General features: G+C 32.6%; 2 protein-coding genes across 5 annotated transcripts; one reads left to right on the top strand and one right to left on the bottom strand.

The window, feature by feature from the left end:
- Nucleotides 1-122: 122 nt before the first annotated feature.
- Nucleotides 123-8,956, bottom strand: LOC144854737 (ubiquitin-conjugating enzyme E2 Q1-like). 3 transcript variants are annotated; one of them, XM_078712699.1, is made up of 11 exons: nt 8,725-8,956; nt 8,138-8,242; nt 6,726-6,827; nt 6,310-6,428; nt 5,601-5,697; nt 4,968-5,113; nt 4,547-4,637; nt 3,448-3,651; nt 2,737-2,803; nt 2,190-2,240; nt 123-937 (listed from the first exon to the last, which is right to left on the bottom strand). In XM_078712699.1, the coding sequence occupies exons 1-10, from the start codon at nt 8,884-8,886 to the stop codon at nt 2,209-2,211; spliced, it is 1,125 nt and encodes a 374-aa protein (XP_078568825.1). In that variant the 5' UTR covers nt 8,887-8,956; the 3' UTR covers nt 123-937; nt 2,190-2,208. The 3 variants fall into 3 exon arrangements, with proteins under 3 accessions (XP_078568825.1, XP_078568824.1, XP_078568826.1); XM_078712698.1 differs by having other exon boundaries at nt 123-2,240; XM_078712700.1 differs by lacking the exon at nt 3,448-3,651 and having other exon boundaries at nt 123-2,240.
- Nucleotides 8,957-10,579: 1,623 nt separating this feature from the next.
- On the top strand, nt 10,580-18,901 carry LOC144854876 (sodium/potassium/calcium exchanger 5-like). Of its 2 annotated transcripts, none has more exons than XM_078712878.1 (10): nt 10,580-10,668; nt 12,179-12,374; nt 13,510-13,692; nt 14,291-14,374; nt 14,875-14,978; nt 15,617-15,717; nt 16,119-16,384; nt 17,193-17,432; nt 17,794-17,895; nt 18,330-18,901. In XM_078712878.1, exons 2-10 carry the CDS (start codon nt 12,179-12,181, stop codon nt 18,620-18,622), a joined length of 1,569 nt encoding a protein of 522 aa, XP_078569004.1. In that variant the 5' UTR covers nt 10,580-10,668; the 3' UTR covers nt 18,623-18,901. The 2 variants fall into 2 exon arrangements, with proteins under 2 accessions (XP_078569004.1, XP_078569003.1); XM_078712877.1 differs by having other exon boundaries at nt 17,190-17,432; nt 18,330-18,900.
- Nucleotides 18,902-22,673: the final 3,772 nt, after the last annotated feature.

A 22,673-nucleotide genomic window follows, 5' to 3' on the forward strand; every position in this document is an offset into this window, starting at 1 on the left:
GGTGAATTCGAGCTTTAGTGTGGGCATCCGTGTTAGTTACGGGTACAGCTGGTCCTGATGACTTCCTGTTTTTTTTTATATTTAACTAAATTATAGACAAACAGCAGCAGACATAAGCCCAATTTTTATTACAAAAATGTTTTATTGATCAACGTTTCACATATCTGCCAAACCCCCAGGCTTAAGTTTTTCCTTTCCATTTATCATTGCAACATGAAGCACTTAATTTTGTGTTGCATAAAAGCAAGTTCGCATATTTCTATGCCCTTTTTAAAAAACCTTTGCTAAAAGTAGATAAATACGTACTTCCATTTTGGTATTCATAACTATGTACCTTAACCTATACACTTATTCATGGCACGCTTGTTGCCAAAGCTGATACAACTTTCCACTATTTTTTGCTAACATAATTTAGAAAAAAACAAAGAATCCAATTCCAACATGTGTTACTCTTCGATTGCTAATTTAACTTACCAAAATAAAATAGTATTATATAACAAGCATGACTTAAATAATATTACACAGTTATATTCAACTTGAGTGCTTTTTTATTAACCTAATTCTTTTAAGTTAAAACTTACAGAATAATCAATACATAAAGATAACTTGGAAGAATCTACTCTCGAAAACTTAAAAAACAGGAAACTGGATACGATTCCGTGTTGTGTATAGTGCTTATTTTTAAGGGCATTAATATTAAATAAATAACTAAAACAATAAACCAATTATAATGTATTATAATGCCTTGACAACGGTCATGTTGGCCTATAACAAAACTGATGAACAAATAGAAATATTGAAATTCACAACTAGACTTCAACTATTCATAATCACAGTGTTGCTTGACGAAATATTGTCCGTGTCATGTCAACAAAATACAGCCATTTTTTTCTTCTATATATTGAACTACAGTAGAAATGATTTCTTGAAATCAGTACTGATTCAAAAAACAAATTGAAAGCAACCAAAGTCATGGACAAGATAAAATAATCTATAGTTGTTCCTAGGTAATCAGTAGGTTCTTCAGCAGAAGCAGTTCAAATTCAAACCCCTACTTAAGTTTCTTTACTTGCTTTCTGATGTCTTGACCTTTACCAACTTAAGCGATAATAAAATATATATAATCCTAAATGCACCAATTTTAGCTTATAATTATGATCAACTCTAATATGGTAAACATTAATTATTAAGCAGAATATTATCAAGCAAATAAATATGTAATCAACATTATAAAACTTCTTTTTAAATATGTGAGCATTGGTAATAACTGTAATATTTGAATAGTGTACACCTGTGTGAACTTCCTTAATGACCGTAGAAGCAGTAGCATACCAATGGGTAACAATTATGACATCATAATCATGACATCACAATCATAAATTAGTGTGATGTAAGTTCTAAAAAGCTGTGTGTGTACCTTAAATTAACGTCTGAAAAGTTTAACTCACAAGTTTTCCATTGTTAAAAACTGGCTATTTATTGGCTTGTTATATAATTATACTGTATAGGCAATAAGATAGACAGAGCAGATGCAACATACTTAGTCTGAGCTAATATCAATACATTTAACTTTCTTTGGTCAGCTTATTACATAGAATGCAGTAGGCAGTTGACTTGCACAGCGGAAATAGCATTAGTACAGTGAACCTGGGGAAATTAATCTATTTAAACCACTTTAGGTCATAGGGCCTAAAAAACTAGCTTGTTTGCTGTCAACCTTTGACACTATTCTGTTTCCTATACGATTTCTGTTTACTTTAAAATCTCAATAATTGCAATTTTTTAGAAAAACAATAAGATTATAGGGCTATTTTCCAGTTGTTATATCTCGTCATTCAAAATGTGTTTTCGTGTATCGTGTTTTCGTGTTTGAATCACTCCCTTGATTCGACAGCAAACGAGTCAGAGTTTTGTTTATGTATCAATTGCTTCTGTATGATGTGCCTTGAAGAGATTATATAACAACCTACAAAATGCATTGTAATGAAAGACAAGAACCTGCTTAGCTAAAGTGAAATTAAAGAGAGTTAACAGTGCTAGCTAAAAATTATCGTGGATTATTCTTGTATTTTCAATAGAGTAGCACCAGCCTTGAAGGAACCCAACAAACAACTATTGGCTGACCAGAAGACCATTCATATAGTGAACGGTCAGTTTGGGTCATTGTCCCGTTATTTATTCTTACCCACCTAGAGCTATTACATTTCGTCAACCCTCTTCCTTTGGTGGTGTAAACCAACCTGTAAAAGAAATTTAAAAATAAAGAAATGTGGCATGTTTCTGACATGAAAATGGGTTTCTGTATCCTAACAGATATATTTTAAAATGTTTAAATTGTATATCTTCTGCCATATTTTATTGTTATGCATGTTAGATTTATATGTGTATGCTGTTTGTTGTGATTGTCTATGCTGTTTTTTAAAGGACCCCATTGGAATTAAGTTGATTTTTCTTTTGACTTTATGGGCTATCCTTGGTTTCTTATTTAATGTATTTGCTTGTAAATTTTATTCATATTGTCTTGTAATCTTATGTTGACAAGGAAAATGTAATTCTTTTCTCTATCATTCACTTTTAAAATAAGCAACATATCTTGATGTGAAATTTTATCATATTTCGGATAACACTAGGGGTTCTACTGTATGTGGTTGTATAGCATTATTGCAACACAGAACATCTTGAAAAGAATTTTCAAGATTATGAATAATGGTTTATTATAGCATTATTGTAACTTACCATTTTTTTCATGAATTTGAACTAATGACTTGAATGATTGCTGTGCCCTGGCTAAACTGTATTGACTCTGAAAAGAGCATAGAAGGTGTTTTAATTAAATAAACATTGATAGAAAATAGGTACATAGGTTTGTTTACATAGTGGGATACCAAGTATTATATCAACGAAGAGCTCAAACTACAAAATAAACATCATATATTTAAATGAATACATGGTTATTTTGTTGCGAGGTATTTTCTCGAATGATCGTACGATCAAAACGGTACTGGGTATGATCAACTAGCGTTCATGTTCCCACCTAATCATCCATTCATAAAAGTTCTGATGAAGAAGTCGTTTGTGGCAACTATAGAATGGACCCGAGACCTGATTTTCTTCGACTTTGTGAGGTGGTTTCCTAAATGGTACTGGGTATGATCATTCACAGAGCGTGTGATAAACTAATACCCTGATTCACAGGTACATACATCTTTATATAAAATGTAACATATGGTAACAAATTGTTACATTGATGTAACACAGTGATCTGCACATTCATGCATATTTTTCTAATGATTTTTTTTAATGGTCAGTACATTTCCTTACACCATGGAAAACTAGAACGTGAAAGTCTTGTGACTAGGTAAAATTATTCATGTAACAATTTGTTATTTTTGCAGATTAGAAAACATGAATTAGGATTAAACATGTTGATGAAATGAAAGAAATTACCTTAGAGGCTCCAAATTGTATCCTAGCCTTGCCCTTAACTAGTGTTGCACCTATTTGCATTATAATAGATTCGATACTATAAGCACTACTCCATCCTTGTTTAGTTAATAGCTCCATGCATATGGCACCTCCTCCCAGTACATATCCACCAGTTAGTACCGGAAAAACTACTCGTATGAAAGGTGGATCAAATGGAAAATTATCCTACAAGGAAAGGAAAATTAATTGAATTTAAAGTGAGCCCTCTATATACTGATACTGATATTATTTTATTGTCCATAGTAATATAAATGGAAATTCATTTGAAACTGGCATGAAAAATATTTAAAAAACAAAGATATACTATACAAATTCAACTAAATACACAAATATACATTTAAAACTAGGTTAAGTATAATACGTACAGATTAAAAGCTTTTATCATAAAATTATAAAAACATTAAAAATACAATATTAAAAACGAGGAATTGCACAATTATACGTTAACGCTACAGTTAGTTATATGATGTAATGTGGACCTAGCTGAAATAAGACATGATATTATTATGGAACAAATTTAGCATTAGTAAATAACAGTTATTAATTATTAGTTTATGGTAAAAAAAAGCCGAAGTAGAATATTATCAAGCAAATAAATATGTAATCAACTTTATAAAACTGTACCCAGCAAAAATGCTGGCCAGTTGGAATTTTTAGGCCACTGTGTTGCACTTGTCAATTGTATGACCCACTATACGACCCCTGGGAGAGGTGGAGACCTAGATGGTACGTCACATCCATGAACAATGGTGTGTCAATGTCAGTCAGTTTATCACCCACCGTATCATGAACAACATGGTAACAGTGCGTCAAAATGGGTGCGTCATGGTCACCTAAAGGCAAGTCATGTCATGGTGTTCATAAGGCATGATGCACATTGAAGAGTTGACGTACCTCTACCGGGGGTCGTATAGTGAGTCATACAATTGACAAGTGCATTAGGGTACACTGGTTGTGCCATATCGTGCATGCTTTTGTAAAACTGTACAAATAATAACAAATAATACAATGGCCTCTAAATCAACGCTTATTTTTTAAATAAATATAATGATTTCTATACCTTAAATGTCATATTTAGTAATAAATGATCTTTGCCTTCTTTTTCTTTAAGTTGTTGTAAATCTGCATATAAAGCACTGTCTTTGTCAACTCTACACACACAAAAAAAACATAGGCATAAATATACTGTACTGAATACAGGTATACATAATGTACAGTAGTGAATAGTGGCATACATAATGTACAGTGGTGAATAGAAAAGCATAATACAATACTGTACATGGACGAATAAAAACGCAAATTAGTTCTATCTTCATAGATTAATGTATAATATGTCAATTAAAAGTAAGTACCTTTTTGTAATAAATATGTTAAATTATTATGCATTGCTATCAAGTATTGAACACTTTACTTGGCATAATATATGTATTATGCATTTTTTCACAATAATTTTAATTTCAAATAGTAAAACAAACACCTACTTAAATATGTGCACATTCCAATCGTATAGACTATCATTAACTAATTCAACCATGTAATGTTTGTCTCTGTAATTTCGTGACCTATAGATTTCTTTAAGTTCCTTCATTAGTCTGTCAGTGGCTTGTATTGAGCCGGATACAGAACCCTACAATAAAAAAAGAAGACAATGTGTGTGTCTTATAGTTTAATGCCAACGTCAAGGTTAACAAATAATAGGCTAAATAGATTTAAACCATACAAAGTAATTGCTTTCTTGTGAGCATTATCTAGTGAAGAAAGCAGACATGTGATTCTGAAAAAAAAAATTATTAGGTCAAGAATGTTTAGAATTGAAACTCCACCGTGTGATTACTTACAGTAGCATGTGACTGTCAAATGCTTTAGTTAATAATACATTCTTGAACAATTATTGACTCATTATAATAGTACAAAAGAATGTTCTGGATGAAAGTGAAGAATTATAACCATTCAAATTACCGAAGTAAAAGGTAAGTTAGGTATTTATCATCATCCTCAAACTTAACTGGAAACTGAGAAAATTCGGATTAAGCCCTCAACAGACAGTCATAAAAATTACAATGCAATACACAACTGATCACCAATTTATGAATATTAAGAACATATAAAAATACCTTTAAATAATCTCTTCTTTGATTTGTCTTTAATCTTTCTAGGACAGCTACATTACCAGCATCAATATTGGAGCTATCATCTTCCTTTGATGCATCTCTGCAATGAAAATATGAAATTGGTAAGACAGTGAATTTGTTTTTGTATTTAAAAAATTTAAATCAAAACTTTAACCTCACAAAATTCATTCGTGCATTGCTTTATGGGCATGCATATTCATATTTTCAGCAATATTTTACACTGCAAAAAAATGCGCAACTTAACCAATCATGGCTCAGGAAGTTCAGATTCATTTGAATGAATATGGAAAACAGGCTTTGCAGCTTCATAACCTCAATAAAGAACTTTCATTAAGCTAATTTTTTTTTTTTTTTTTTTAAAGTTTTAACCTCAATAAACTATATCCTATAAACAATATTCTTTATGAAGCAACAAGGTTGAATATGAATTAGTTAACGAAGGACCAAGTTGTAAACTGCTCAAAAGGAACATCACTGTATATAACATTTTTTAATTATTAGGTTAAATTAAATGTAGATATAATTTTCTCTGTGCATGTCTACATACTTGACAGCAGATATAAATAGATAAAGATACTAGGCTATAGTCAGAACAATACCCTGTGATCTACCAACATGTAGGCTACGAAAGCTTAAGCAGAGAAACAAAGGAGATTTTCTTTCTGTATGGTAGTTGTACTAAGACACTTACGGTGGTTCCTCTTCCATTTCATAATTTTGTTCATCCTCCTCATCTTCGTCTTCTTCCCCTTCTCCTTCTTCCTCGTCCTCATCTGCTGAACTCATGTCTAAATCATTTTGGAATGATGACTAAAACAAAAATATATTTGTTTTAAAATGTTAAAATCACTCTGAATGGAAACAGAAACTACAATTACTATACTTATTATTTTAAATATTAATTTGATTACAATTTTACAGTTAATGCATGAGCAAATAAAGTACTTAATGCACTGGCTTATGTGGTTTTTATACATTTTGACATTATCAATTTGAAAATACTGTATAACTAATAATAAGGCAGCCAGGTGTCACTACCCTGTTCTCATTATTTCCCTGTCATCTAGTTGTCTCTCTAGATGTATAACCTCTACGTATTTTACTTACTTCTGGCAGAATCTCAACATCTAGCCTTCCTAACCCAGGCGGTTCTGGAACGTTGTGTAGTTTGCAAAGTTCTCTTACTAATTTTCTTACCATTCGTAATAACTGTAAAATAAAGACCATCAATCAATGCTTAACAAAATATTGATGATTTGGATATCGTCATTAATTATTCATAATTTTGAAAACGATGAATCAAACAACACTACAACCGAAGATTAATAAATAATTTTAGCTTAATAGTGAAATAAAACATTTTGTAGTGTGTTTACACAGCAACAAATGTACTGCACATTATATGTACTGTGTACTGTATACAGTAGAATTGAGACACCCCTGTTTAAGAGACACTTTCCCATAAAACAAATGAGGTAAGTACAGTATATGTTTTAACTAGTGTCACAGTCAACCCATATTATTGGGTCACGAAGGGTGTTTTCTTAATAGGGTTCTACTGTTACTGTACTTGATATATTGAATCACACAGATATATAGTAGCTAGAAAAGTATAAAGCCAAGGTGGGTGTCAAATGTTATGGGTAGATGGGAAAAATAAGAAAATACTGTCAGGTATCCAATGTTACAGTACATGGAGGGTGGATGCTACACTTACAGTATGTTGGAAGGAATTAGGCTAGATAGGAAAAAACAAAGCTTTACAGTAGAGGATGGATCAAAGACTTTAAACCGCATAAAACATAAATCAATTTGGGATCTTTTTTTCAATTGAATACCTCTCCTTTGGGACTGTGAAATGAATAATTAAAGGATAATATTTGTATCAACATTATGGCCAATACTCTGGGGAAATCCCTATTAAGGGGTAACTTATTTTAATCATGAAGGTGTCCCCTTAATGGGGGTTCTACTGTAATATAAAAACACTCTCGGATCTATTGTATAGTGTAAACACATATTTTATACAAGGAAATCAATTTTGTTTGTACTATTACTAACATTTGTCGACTCTACAGTAGGCCAAGTCTGTTTCCTTAAATTCTTTAAATATTTATATTATGTCTATTTTGTGATTGACTACTTTTTTAGGTCATTTATGATTTTAAGGTAATACTGTACATACAATATATTAAATTGTCTTTCTTTTTATACTGTATGTGTGATCACATAGTGAATGTAAAATGACTAACACAGTACAGTAACTCAATTCCATTCAATTAAAAAAATGTTTATCATTACAAAGGTAAAGTAGACAATGATATTATTAATTAATAATACAATAAAGAATAGCAAATAAGTGGGCCAACATAATCATTCTTGATATATAGTTGTTCAATAATATTTTACATAGAAATCTAGTTAGAAGTTAAATCACAAGTTAGATTTTGAGCCAGTGTAAGAAACCTTAAATAAGGACTGTAATAATTACTGTATGACTCATTCTTTAATAAACATACCATAGATGCTGATCCTCTGATTTCTGATAATTCTGTAACTACTGTTGATATAACAGGGTCGTCTACTTCAGAAAACCAAACTGGAGGTGAGGACGGATAAGAGTCCTGAAAAACAAATTGAAGTAAAAAACAAAAGAATAATTAATTACTAATTGCTGTATAAATAGCACAAACAGCATCAATAATACCATAACATAATAATAATAAAGGATTATTTATATAGCACATTATTTTATGCTATCTAACAGCTTAGACACATTAAAGAAAAGCATTGTAGTTGTACCTCTCTAGGAGTAAAATTACTAGTATTACTATGGATGTAAGCCTAGCTAGCTAGACAGTTTTAGACTTAGTATGCCCAGCCTACAGTGAATATACAAATAATTCCAAGCGTTTTATTTATAATTGTCACATAGAATAGGCATATGATCATGTGCCGTTTACAATGTATGATATTTTAGTATTTTATATTTTACTTCCACTTACTCAGCCGCCTACGGAAACTGGCTAGGCTAGGCCTAGGCTAGACAGAAGTGCCAGCCGCATTATTGAAACAAAGCCCGAACCTGTTTGCGGTTAAAACTCACCGTGAAGTTGCAACGGATGACGAACTTCTCTCTGTTAGCCCCAATGAACTTACATACAAGTTCATCCATGTTTGCAGTGTGAATTTGAAACCGAACGTCATCTTTCTTGAACATAGATTCTAGATGTTTAAGTTCTTGTTTTAAATTTTCAACGCACGCCATGTTTACATATTATTTGACGTATTTCTTAATAAAATTCGGGACCTAAACAAAAGCAGTGAAAATGGCGTTATTAGCAATTAGGAAGTACAGTACGCACGCTCATTTGTGGTAGCGCCCGCTATAGTTCTAAAACTCATCCTCTCCTCTTTCAATTCTCCCCCCGAACCCCCCCGTCGTACTCCGAAACAGGTACCGTAGTAGGCAGCTGCATTGGTGGACTTACAAACAGCATTTGTTATTTGATGATTTGTCTGAAATTTCAAAGTTAGATAACATTTTTTCAATCATTGCAAACAGAAGGAATATCCCATGTCAGAGATGGGAGGTTCGAGTACGGTGATACAAGACTCAATATGATACGGTGAAAAAGCACCTGGATACACAAATTAATCTGTTGGAGAACAGTTTTATCTTTGAAATAAATCTACATCGCCACCTGACTTAAGCTACGTTCACACCAAGCCCGAATCCGGGCTTGATGTGAACGTAGCTTAAGACTGACAGGGGGATGAAGGCCGCTTTTGTTGAGGAAATCCACACATTATGGCCCTTCCCTCTGTCCAAACTGCCCGCCCAAACTGTATAAATAGAGGATTTGGTCTAATAATAGACATAGGCCTAGAACTTCACATCGAGACTAAGCAAACAATAATTTGGAAGACTAAAGCAATTCCAATTGGTTTAATACTTCTTACTGATCAATAGGCAAATAGGCTATAATACAAATGATATGATAAACAAAATAATAACAATATTAATTTTGATATAAAGTTTGCGGTATATAATATAATTTTGATAATACTAATTAATAATCGTTCAGAGCTGAAAGTAGAAGTCACTGAGTGACTCAAAAGAAGAACAATAACTAAAATACAATACTTCCAATGTCTAACGCCCTCTGAACAAAGCATACATTGATGATAATAACAGGATATCTCCCTGATGAAGGCGTAGTTTTGTGTGACTTTGTCAACGCATTTCATGTACGCTGTTTCATGAAGTAGGCCATAGCCACACCTATCTCAGTAATCACAATGGTCCATGTGCTGTGTGAATATTCAGTCCAAATTCTAAATATTTACACATAGGCCTAGTATCTCTTTATTACTGAAGCATATTCACTGTATAAATTAAGTTTTGACAAAAGGCCAAACAAAAAAAAAGCTTTCATTTTGTCTAGATTTGGCCATACATGAGTACAATATTACATGGTAATACTACATAATCGATGATCCAGATTTTGGAACTATATACGAAAAATACTTTACAAAAACACTGCAGATATCAATTGAAATGGCCTTATAGTCATTTTGCCATTTAGAGCCTATTAGCCAACAATCAACTGAAGCTATCTAGAACTCGCCTCCGTAGGCCTATATATTATTTATGTTGACGAAAAATTCTACTTTAGAAAACAAACATGATTATAAAATGGGGAAGGATGTACGCGAGATTGAGCATACACATATTACTATAATTAGCATAACCAGGGATCAGAATTTCACTTTTCTTCTGAGGTATCACACTCCTGTTGCACGATAATCGTTCAATACAACCTTCGTAAATATACTGGTACAATAATTTAACAGTCGCAACATTTGTTATTTGTCAAACACGGTCAGAATAATCAGGAAGTTGATGGTATCTATCGATTTTGTTGGAAAATACTAAATATAAAGTGATCTTACTTAGGAGGATAATATGTCTTAGAAGCTCAAGAGAGTGACTTCGTCAAGCTGACAGTGTGGAACTGGTATCGACACGGTGATATCAATATCGACAGTACGTGAGATCAATTTTTTAAACTTTATATTAATTGAACTGAACTGGATACATAGCTTATAGCTTAAACAAAGCTAAATGTGTCACCTGATTAGTGTAGTGCACATTACTGGTAAGGGCTTATTAGCCGCCTACACCTAATATTGTGAATGATCTATGATAGATTTTGAGGCCTACAGTGTGCCATTTTTAATTGTATGTTAATGATAGTTCCATGTTTAAATTTGATAATTGATAATAACTCCACTTTTTTCAACAGGGTTGAAGAAGCAGAACGAGCGTTGTGGAAAACCCCTTTTCATAACACACCCGTTGGGCTATGGTTTAATATCCCAATATTTTATAATTAAAAATGTTATCGTATTCAATTTATTGTTTTAGCATATATCTCATGTACCGTAATGAACACGTCAGTATGAGGCCCTGCTCGTTTTGAGAGTTAAACAATATCGTCATTCATTGAGTGGGGTTGGTGAATCGAAATGATCGAATCGGGAACTTCCCTGATCGAACTAAACCTTTGATAGGGAAGTAGGCCAACAATACAGTACAGCTTGACTCTTCTTGAAACAAGGCCAACAGCCATTAAGTCGCGTGCTACAATGCATAGTGATACCGGACCGACAGACAGACCGACAGACAGACAGACCGACAGACCGACAGACAGACAGACAGACAGACAGACCGACCGACATAGTGAACTATAGAGTCGCGTCCACGCGACTAAAAACAAGGCCAACAGCCATTAAGTCGCGTGCTACAATGCATAGTGATACCGGACCGACAGACAGACCGACAGACAGACAGACCGACAGACAGACCGACAGACAGACCGACCGACATAGTGAACTATAGAGTCGCGTCCACGCGACTAAAAACAAGGCCAACAGCCATTAAGTCGCGTGCTACAATGCATAGTGATACCGGACCGACAGACAGACCGACAGACAGACCGACCGACCAACATAGTGAACACGCGACTAAAAACATGGTGTACCGAAAACGTGACTTTACTAATGTTTATTTGCCAGGAAAACATATATTAGTACTGTTACAGTATTAACCATCAACAATTCCAAAAACAATCAAATTTCTTTTTGTCATCATCGTTGGATCTGTGCCTGGCAATTAATCTGGCGTGTTCCTTCATCTCGTCATAAACCTGTTGTCCTTTCGAAGTACGCAACCTCGTATAAAAACTGTGATGTTGTTCATCACGCGCGCCAGGCCACAATGAATTAACTTGACTAAAGCTATACATTCATGTTTCATTTTTTTTTTCAATTTTTAACAAAACGGCGCTTCACAAAAGTTGTTCAGTAAGTCTTGTCGGCGCAAATTGAAATGTCGCTTTTATTCTTTTCCTGAATCCTTCATCGAGGAAATGCCCCCTCCTTCTCTAGATTCCAATTACTGGTGTGTTCCGATTAAATAACTTCTCCTAACCATCTCCTTTTTTTTCATTTTATTAATGTCTTTTTTTGTGTTTATTTCACTTTAAATTTTCAAGATGAAGACCACATTGCCGACAAGCAAACCATTGGAATGCAGACGCTTCTCATCCAAGGTAAAACCTCCAAGAAAGAAGTATGTATTCCATGGGATTGGTATTGCAAGCTGTACCTTTATTGTGGCACTATATCTAAGCTCGAATTTTAAATCAAATCACCTCCAGATACGAAGGAAATATGACGATATTCAGGAAGGTAATCATCTATCGATTAAATCATTATCATTTTGATTGACTTATTGAAGTATATATTATCGAAAAATGTATAGGCCTATATCCAATTAGCTATGTATTACACGTATTTTCAATTTTGCATTTTGTAATAAAGGATGATAATACTATTATGACTGAACTATTACTAAACATTATTCCCGTGACTTGGCTTGTTTTAGAATTAGTATATTTCTATTGTTAACCTTTAACCAAATTATACATTCCTGTTGATCACGCATACAATGTGTCATTCAGTAGGCACTAGCAATATAAGCCTATAAAGCTCTGTCTACACTATCAAACTAGTTTGACAACAAAAGTGCGATGTGCCCAAATATGGTAGTGATATACCCCATATTTGGGGCACGACACCCTTATTCAAGAAACACCTCTATCAAAGGGACACTTTCCCGTAAAACGAGGGGTAATAGACGTTTTAACACTACAGTTGACCTTATTAAGCAGAAACTTAATTACTGTAGATCCCGAAGTTGTCCCTTTAATCGGTTCTCAGATGGTCACGCTATAAGAAACTGAACCATAGTGCCAATAATAATTATAACGGTAGATTAATATAACGAGAGTTACCACTCAGCAATATAAATAATAATATAAAACTATAAAGATATATTACAACCACTTAATTACGCCAGATGTTACAGTTTGTCCAATCCTTTAATACCCTTCTTATACAAAAGTGTTTTTAACTACTGTTGGCGTAGATCACTAAGTTAAAACAAGACAGCTTCCATACATAAAAAATGATCCGAAATAAATGTACTTTTCGTCATGCTTTCTCAATTACAAAATAATAATTAAGTAAAAGCGGCTCTTAATAAATTAGAATGGATAATTAAAGTTGTGACTCATTCACTAAATAGTATTGTAAGTTTTAATAGATCTGGTAGAATTCGGCAATGCAAAGTTAAAACCAACCGTTTTAGAGACTCTTTTTTCCCATATGCTTGTCATCTATATAATGTACATTTTTTAAGATAATTAGTTTTTATATTGTGTTTTAAATTGTATTGTATCTATGTTTCTAAGCTCAGGAAAACAAATTTCATGTATGTTATTATTATGTGACAATAAATTGAATCTTGAATCTTGAATTACAGAAGAAACAAACTTTACTACATCTGATTCCACTGTTGATAGTTTCCCATCTGGATTTTTTACCAAAGACCAGCGGCAAAATGGAGCAGTAGCTATCAATTTCCTGGTGGCATTTTATATATTTGGGGCTATCGCTATAATATGCGATGATTATTTTGTTCCATCTCTGGAGGGAATCACCGAAGGTAAAATACCGATAAATTCCGATTCTCATGTTAAGAAAAAAAAACTGTTTTAAGCAAAATATTCCTTAAAATTTTGACTTTCAATCGGAAAATTCTAATTTTTTGTTAGTAAGAAATAACATATTTGAATAAAGCAAGAATGGTATAAAATAAGAACATTTAGGCCCTACCTTTTCTTATTTTTGTTTAAATAAAATTCTTGTATTAACCAATATTTATCTTGAAAACTTAAAATCAATACTAAGAATAATCTTACTAATAATTAAAGAAATTCTGAAGTTAAAAAACTTTAACATAAACACATATTTTTCTTAAAAAAAGATTATGCTAAGAATAATGTTCTTCTTTCAGTAACTCTGGGAAAGTGGTTCATTATTTGTTCATTTATTCATTTATTATAAGAATATACGTTTAATGGAAAAACATAGGAGGAAGGAATGATGATAAATTCACAATCACAAAATATTTTAATAACAATTAATATTAATTAAGGCCTATTGACTACCATGATAAGCAATTACTTTGATATATATTAATAATGAACATTATTTTTATAGGCCTAACATTATTTTTTCGTTCTTTCAAAAATTAAAATTAGGTTTAAATTTGGCGCCTGACGTCGCCGGTGCCACGTTTATGGCAGCAGGGAGTTCAGCTCCAGAGTTTTTCACTTCAATAATTGGTAAGGTACTGATCCTAATGTCCACTATAGTGTTTTTAAACATTATAATATTCTAATGATCTTTATTATATGTGGCAAAACTGAAATTAAAACCATAAAAAATAAGTATAAACAATTTAAAAACTTAAAAAAACAGAATAAAACAACAATAACCACTTTTTCATAAGTACGTTTTTTTTAAATCAATTTTTATCGTCATGTTATTGCCATCTATATATTTTAACTAATTATTTTTAAAAATGTAAATGAATGTAAATGTGGTTTCTTTTTAACATCAAAATAATCTTAGCCTATGTATATACTGTTTAAAAGATATGTATTTTTTTAGCAATGTACCTTATAAATAAGAGAAATATATAAATGTGCATATAATATATTATTATATTTATAACAGAGAACTATAATAAAAGTGGGACGAACCCACAAAAGACAAAAAAAAAATTAAAAATTTAATAATTATAATAATTATTGACTATTCGGTAATTTGCATATTGTTACAGGAGTGTTTATAACAGGCGGCGATATTGGAACGGGAACCATTTTAGGATCGGCTGTCTTTAATCTTCTGTTTATAATTGGCTTATGTGGACTTCTTGCCGGAATGGTAAATATGTTTCATTCTATTAGTACTATTAAGTAACAATTGATTTTCATTTTTCGAAAACAAAGTAAAAACAAAACATCATTCAAACTCTAAATAAATAAATAAATAACTGGAAAAACATAATTCGAAATGAAGAAAGAATTAGTGTTGAAATTGTTTACTGTATACGAGGACTGTTAATAAGCTATTCAATATCTCCTCTCTATATAAATACCTTGTTTATACTTGAAAAAATGAAACACGATATAAATTTGTTTCAACGTGGTGCCATTAATATATAAATAGAATATTTCTAAGAAAGCAACGCAAACTATCATAAACGTCTGCAGACTATTATATATCAACCAGCTTTTAAAATGTATCAAACGTCTCAAAACATATAGTCATGAGTTTTACCCGCATCTTTCTAATGAGGAGTATCTAATTGGAAACATTGTAACAGGCCTAGCAATGTCTTTTTATTGAAGAAAGTAATACATTGGTGTACAGAATAACCTTAATAGTCTTGAAAACAATCATCAGTTATATCGATTATACATCGATTAATTTTAACTTGTAAATCATATTCAACAAAAATTGCTTTTAAAGTATTGTTAAGAGGGACAATATTTATTAATTTTTTAACATAATTTTTAAAGGTTATACAGTTGGTATTTTGGCCAATGTTCCGAGATTCGGTATATTATCTTATCAGTATAGTGGCTCTCATTACTGCAATAAGCGATTTCACTGTTCATTGGTAAGTTCAGATATTCATTTATTTTCAAACTAAATATCTCTCTGTAGGGGAACGGGACCACACTACAGCCTGTTTTCCACTAGCCGGTATTACTGAGCTCAGATTGTCCGTACATTCTTTTGGCGCCACAAAAAGTAGATGAAAATAAGAATACGCATGTGTATTTGCCAATTCTATTCACGGAACAGACATAACAACCCACCCATCCTAATTTAGATTCAATTTAAAGTGTTCATGTTACCCATAAGTCACATAAAATCAATATAAGCATGCTGTATTATTACAAACTTACACGTAATATAGCCTTATTTCATTCTCCATCCGGCCGTAAATGTTTAATTATTTGGTAACTAATTTCAGTCCGATATTCAGTAACCTTATTTTTGTTCTTAACATTTCAGGTACGAAGGTGCAATATTTATGTTGCTCTATGCCGGCTATATTTTGATTATGTATTTCAACGAAAACTTGGAAGAATTTATTAATGGTCTTTTCAATCAAAACAAAGACATCTCTGAAAGAACATTACTAACAGAAAACTTAAATGAAAACGATGGTTTTACGTTACAAAATGGAAATAAGCTACAAACAAATGGAGAATGCAGCCAAATTCTCACGATTGAAATCCCTACATTAAATGGGTCACATAGTAATCATCAAAGTATAGGTAATGGACAAATTTGGATTTATGTTTTAATCGTTTGAACTGGTGAACCGCCTATCGGTTCTCATTCCTTCCTATGATGTACTTTAGTTTGCAAATTCCGAGTTTGAAATCTAGTTATAGTGTAGACTTCCGCAAACTGCAGTTTTCCAAACTTTACCATTTTTTGCTTTGTTGCAAACTAGGAGTTTGGTGCAGCAGTTTTCAAACTAAAATTTGCTAGTGTAAACTAGGTTTTGGTAAAACTTGTTTCTGCAGTTTTCCAAACTTTACCAATTTTGGTTTTGTTTTTTGAAAACTCGGAATTTGGTTGAATCTGCAAACTAAAGTTGGCTAGTGTAAACTAAGGTTTTGGTCAAACTAGATTTCTGCAGTTTTCCAAACTTTACCAATTTAAGTTGTTTTGTTTTTGCAAACTCGTAGTTTGGTTGAGTTTGCAAATTAAAATTTGCTAGTGTATACTAGGTTTTGCTTAAACTTGTTTTCGGAAGTTTTCCAAACCGTATCAATTTTTGTTTTGTTTTTGCAAACTCGGAGTTTGGTTCAGTTTGTAAACTAAAGTTGGTAGTAGTGTAAACTAGGTTTTAGTCCTCCTCCTTATAACAAAGACAATTTATATAATAATAATAATAAATACAAAAATGACAAAAAAAATTAACATACTTTATGTTCGATAAATTAGTTCTAATGCGGTTTCAATTATGATGACGCCGGTGGCTGCTAAATAATTTAAAGGATGGAAAAAGTATACAGCATTTTAAAAAGAACAATTATTTTGTTAACAAAGTCAACATACTTTAAATTGTAGCAGCGTCAACGACGGTGAATAAATTAGAGGAGAAAAGGGAAGAAAGTGTTCTTTCCGCTCCAGATGGTTGTCTAAATCGTTGCATATGGGTAATAGCACTACCAATATACGTATTATTCTATTTGACAATACCCGACTGTCGTCGTACACAGTGGAAGAGCTGGTATATGCTGACGTTCTTAATGTCAGTGATCTACATTGGAGGGTTATCTTACGTGTTGGTGTGGATGGTCTCTGTTATTGGTAGGTTTTCTTTCTATTTTTAAATATAAAGGGTATCAATGGCATCTTGGTGTCGAAAATATCGATTGCTTCATGTGATGAGTCCATGATTATTTATTGATTAGATTATTTATATAACTCTTGTCTGAATGATTGAAATAATTACATTCAAGTTATGTTTTGACAAAAAGTAAAATAAAAAGAATATTGAATATCCGCATAAAATACATACAGTACAATGAAAAAATAAATAAATGGTAAATATCACTAAACAGCAATATAATTACTGATGAATAATAATCTACAATATGTTGCTAATAAAGTCTAACTTAAAAACGTGTTTATTGAAAATGCTGAATTATGTTGATTTTTGTATACATAGGTGATACCTTTGGTATCGACGATTCCGTTATGGGGTTAACACTATTAGCAGCTGGCACCAGCGTTCCTGACGCTATGTCAAGTGTCATTGCTGCAAGAGACGGTAACAATTCTTTTATTTCAAAGTTAAGCCTATTTAATGTTAAATGTATTGATACCGTGGTGTTAAACACACACTAGCTATATAAATGTGTATGTATTTATAAAGTGACATTTCTTGTATTAGTAGGCCTATTATAAAAGACGTGCCGATAATTGTGTGACGATGATGACGATTCGGATTGTGTAGTTCACTATTATATCCGGTGCTGTATCTACTGTAAAGCTCTGTCTACACTACCAAACTTTATGTGACAAAAACAAAATGTGATGTGCCCATATATGGAAATAATGATGTCATATCACTACCATATTTAAGCATATCACTACCATATTTGGGCACATCACATGTTTTGTCACATAAAGTTTGATAGTGTAGACAGAGCGAGTATAATTGTGTGATACATATTAGGCCTAATGATGTGATTTTTCTTTTAGGATTTGGTGGAATGGCAATCTCCAATTCATTGGGCAGTAACATCTTTGACATCCTGCTCTGTTTAGGCACGCCATGGTTCATCAAAACGCTTTTTGTAGACTTCAACGGGATAATCAAAGTTTACTCAACTAATCTAGTGTTTACCGCTGCTATGCTTCTCGCCACTGTCTTTTTAATGGTCCTTATATTCTACTTACGACGGGGCAAGCTCAATAGATGTACTGGTTTAATATTTCTTGTATTTTATTTCATTTTTATTACATTATGTATTCTATCCGACTATCTCTGGTAGCAAGGCTGCGACTTGGCCAATGAATGGTACGGCAAATGTCGTGAGCAAGATTTTAATTCACCTATAGAGAGATCCGACTTCCGCAAGGCATGTAAATGCTATACAAATCAGATGGTTTAGTGTTTGACTATATAAATATTTCAATATATCAGGGATTTGTATTTTTATTATATTGATAACTGATGGTTTACATAGGCCCTACAGAAAGGCTAATAGAAAATAATTTAAAGAAATCTTCGAGAACAACTTCGGGAACTACAGTATTATCCCATCAGTCTAAAGGGTTGTTCATTACAATTTGTTTTATGTACCCAAAAATCTGGGCGATTTCCGCTAAACGGCACGAAATCACCGAAAAACAGCTATTTTTTTTAGGTTTTTTCAATGTAACTTTGTTATTAATTGACCGATTTTTATGGCTGTTTCGACATTGTAATGCCTAATTAAGTACCTACGATGTCATGTTATTTTTAATTTAAAAAAACTTAAAACGTCGTCGGCATTGATTTTTAAAGTTAGACGATTTGAAAATTGCCCTGTGTTAAAGAATAGGCTTGTTTTGCCAATTTGTTGAGATCTTTACAAAAACGTTCATAACGTTTGACCTAGTTATCCAATGATATTGGCTGTTCCACCATGTAAAAGCTAATCAATCAAGCTTTCTAATGACCTAAATTAAAATGTGATTGGTTCAGATACTTCGTCGGCACAGCCCCTTTTTTGAAGCAGTGTTTTGGTTTGTCAGTGACCGGCTAGTGGTAAAGGATAGGCGAAAATTTTCGAAGTCGTCCTGAGCAGTCAGAACGTAACGTTAAAACTAAAATTACAGTTGCTGAAAAACTACTTATCCAAAACGCTTTATTTTTTCACGAAAGTTAAGAGTTATTATCCCTTATTTGTAATATGTAAATGTATTTAAGATAAGGGAACAGGATTTTTTATATAAGTAGTTTTAAAACACTTGGTTTATTTGAAAACCACCAGCGTGGTTTTGCCGTATTGGCGGACTCGTCCATTTTACTAATAGGAAAAGGATTATAGCACAAAACGTTGAATTTGACCTATATGGTTTCCATTTCTGTTTTCTAATGTCAAATTAATATTATATTATTAGTATCTCTATGTAATATATAATATATTCATATTGTACTAGTTAGCATCTACATACCGTTATACTGCACTTTAAATTTGTTTTGGTGATTTTTCAATGAATTGTATACACAGGTGGTTGGTATACCATTGGTTCTACTAAAATCATTATTACTTTTATTTGTTTGTGCAATATTTGAAGATTGCTACAAAAATAGAAATAATTTAAATATAATATATTTAACAGATTAAGTGTACGCACTATGCCTATGGAACAGATTACCTATCGGGCGTAGTTCAGTATGATATTCTATTATTACCTTCTGTATCAGCCTCCGCCCTTTTGGGCTTTTTTTCTACACAATACTTATTGTTAATGATTTAAGGGGAGTAGTCTCCTAATAAATAGTTCTTAGCACTCTAACATTGTTCTTTTGTACCTATTGTATTGTTTTGTTTTCTTTTATTAAAAGCTTTTGTTAACTGTCTGAAAGTTACCTCCTAGTAAAGTGGAACGACCCAACATGGTTCATTAAACACCACTGTGCTAGGGAGCAGATTGAGATCAACTGATAAGAGCCCGACGCACTAAAATTAAATAGGCCCAAAAAACAAAACAAATTGTAATGTATTCGTGTAAGTTTGGTTTAAAAATATGTATGTAATGATAATCTATTTTTGTATAAGAAAACAAAATGATGATGCAGTCTAAATTCTGATGAGATTCGAGTGCAAGTGACAGTGGGGACAGAACCGTAAGTAAAGCTTGCTTCAGTTCAGTTGTGTCTATCTAAGTGTGAACTAAGATTAAACAGGAGTCATCAAACACAAGCTCTGAGGTATCCATTAGTCCAGGTTAGAAATAATTGATATTGAATACCATTACTCAATCATACTGATGAATTATTATAATTATTGTCTTTGTAATGTATTTACAATTTAAATGAAACACGGTTTTCAATCAATCCTACCAGCTAAATAACGATTTAGATAACTAGCTAATTCTTCACCAAACACACGTGACAATTCTCATTAATCCATGCTGAGGTTAAAGTGGAACACAAAGTGTGTTAAATTGGCTAAGTTACAAGTACTATGGTGCCATACAAACATCTGATAAACAGGTTATCTACTTTAAGTTTCATATAAGTTAATTAATACATAATAAACTTTTAGTACTACATTTGCTATCACGGAAGTTGAAACGGTCAACCGTGACGTGTCAAATGCCTTGTTTTTTTTATCGAGTTGTTTAATAGCTTGCATTTATTCTGTTGTCTATCAGAGTACATGGAGATATTGTATGCTTACTCAGTCCGTGTCAATAAAAAGCACGACAAAAAGTACCATTAGAAATCGGTTTAATTGATTAAATGAAGTATAGAAAGTATGAAATAAATCAGAATAAGTTAAAATAAAAGTTTTTTTGAAGAGTGGAATTAAATAAATAAATATCGTATACTTTTTGTTTTTGCCACACCACCATATACCACAGAATTACACTGATCCAAATCGCCAATGGAAATTATTCTTACAGAATAATAATGCGCATGTGCAGTTACTTTTACAGAATATACACCGAGTGAAATAATGCGCATGTGCAGTTACTTTTACAGAATATCCACCGAGTGAATGTGCATGTGCAGATACTTTTACAGAATATCCACCGAGTGAAATAATGCTTACGTTACGTGCAGTTACTTTTACAGAATATCCACCGAGTGAAATAATGCGCATGTGCAGTTACATTTGAATATCCACCGAGTGAAATAATGCACATGTGCAGTTACTTTTACAGAATATTAACCGAGTGAAATAATGCGCATGTGCAGTTACTTTTACAGAATAACACCGAGTGAAATAATGCGCATGTGCAGTTACTTTTACAGAATATCCACTGAGTGAAATAATGAGCGTGTGCAGTTACTTTTACAGAATATCCACTGAGTGAAATAATGCGCATGTGCAGTTACTTTTACAGAATATCCACCGAGTGAAATAATGTGCATGTGAAGATACTTTTACAGAATATCCACCGAGTGAATAAAGGCGCATGTGCAGATATTTTTACAGAATATCCACCGAGTGAATTAATGCACATGTGCAGTTACTTTTACAGAATATCCACCGAGTGAATTAATGCGCATGTGCAGTTACTTTTACAGAATATCCACCGAATTAATTAATACACATGTGCAGATACTTTTACAGAAAGTATCCACAAAGTGAATTAATGCGCATGTGCAGTTACTTTTACAGAATATCCACTGAGTGAATAAAGGCGTATGTGCAGTTACTTTTACAGAATATCCACCGAGTGAATTAATGCACATGTGCAGATACTTTTACAGAATATCCACCGAGTGAATTAATGCGCATGTGCAGTTACTTTTACAGAATATCCACCGAATTATTTAATACACATGTGCAGATACTTTTACAGAATATCCACAAAGTGAATTAATGCGCATGTGCAGTTACTTTTACAGAATATCCACTGAGTGAATAAAGGCGCATGTGCAGTTACTTTTACAGAATATCCACCGAGTGAATTAATGTGCATGTATTGAATATCAAAACAATTGATTGGTCGTGATTGGTACCCCATACTCATTCCGAAAACCGAACCACTTACACAGCAAATAAATAAATAAATCACAACTCAACAAAAACAATGCACAGTGGAGGCTTTGGAAAACCTTCTATCAATATATCACAGCATTACACTGATCCAAATCGCCAATGAAAATTATTCTTACAGAAAAATAATGCGCATGTGCAGTTACTTTTACAGAATAACACCGAGTGAAATAATGCACATGTCCAGTTACTTTTACAGAATATCCACCGAGTGAATGTGCATGTGCAGATACTTTTACAGAATATCCACCGAGTGAAATAATGCGCATGTGCAGTTACTTTTACAGAATATCCACCGAGTGAATGTGCATGTGCAGATACT

Source organism: Antedon bifida, chromosome 10 (assembly GCF_963402885.1).
Source record: "Antedon bifida chromosome 10, ecAntBifi1.1, whole genome shotgun sequence".
NCBI lineage: Eukaryota > Metazoa > Echinodermata > Crinoidea > Comatulida > Antedonidae > Antedon > Antedon bifida.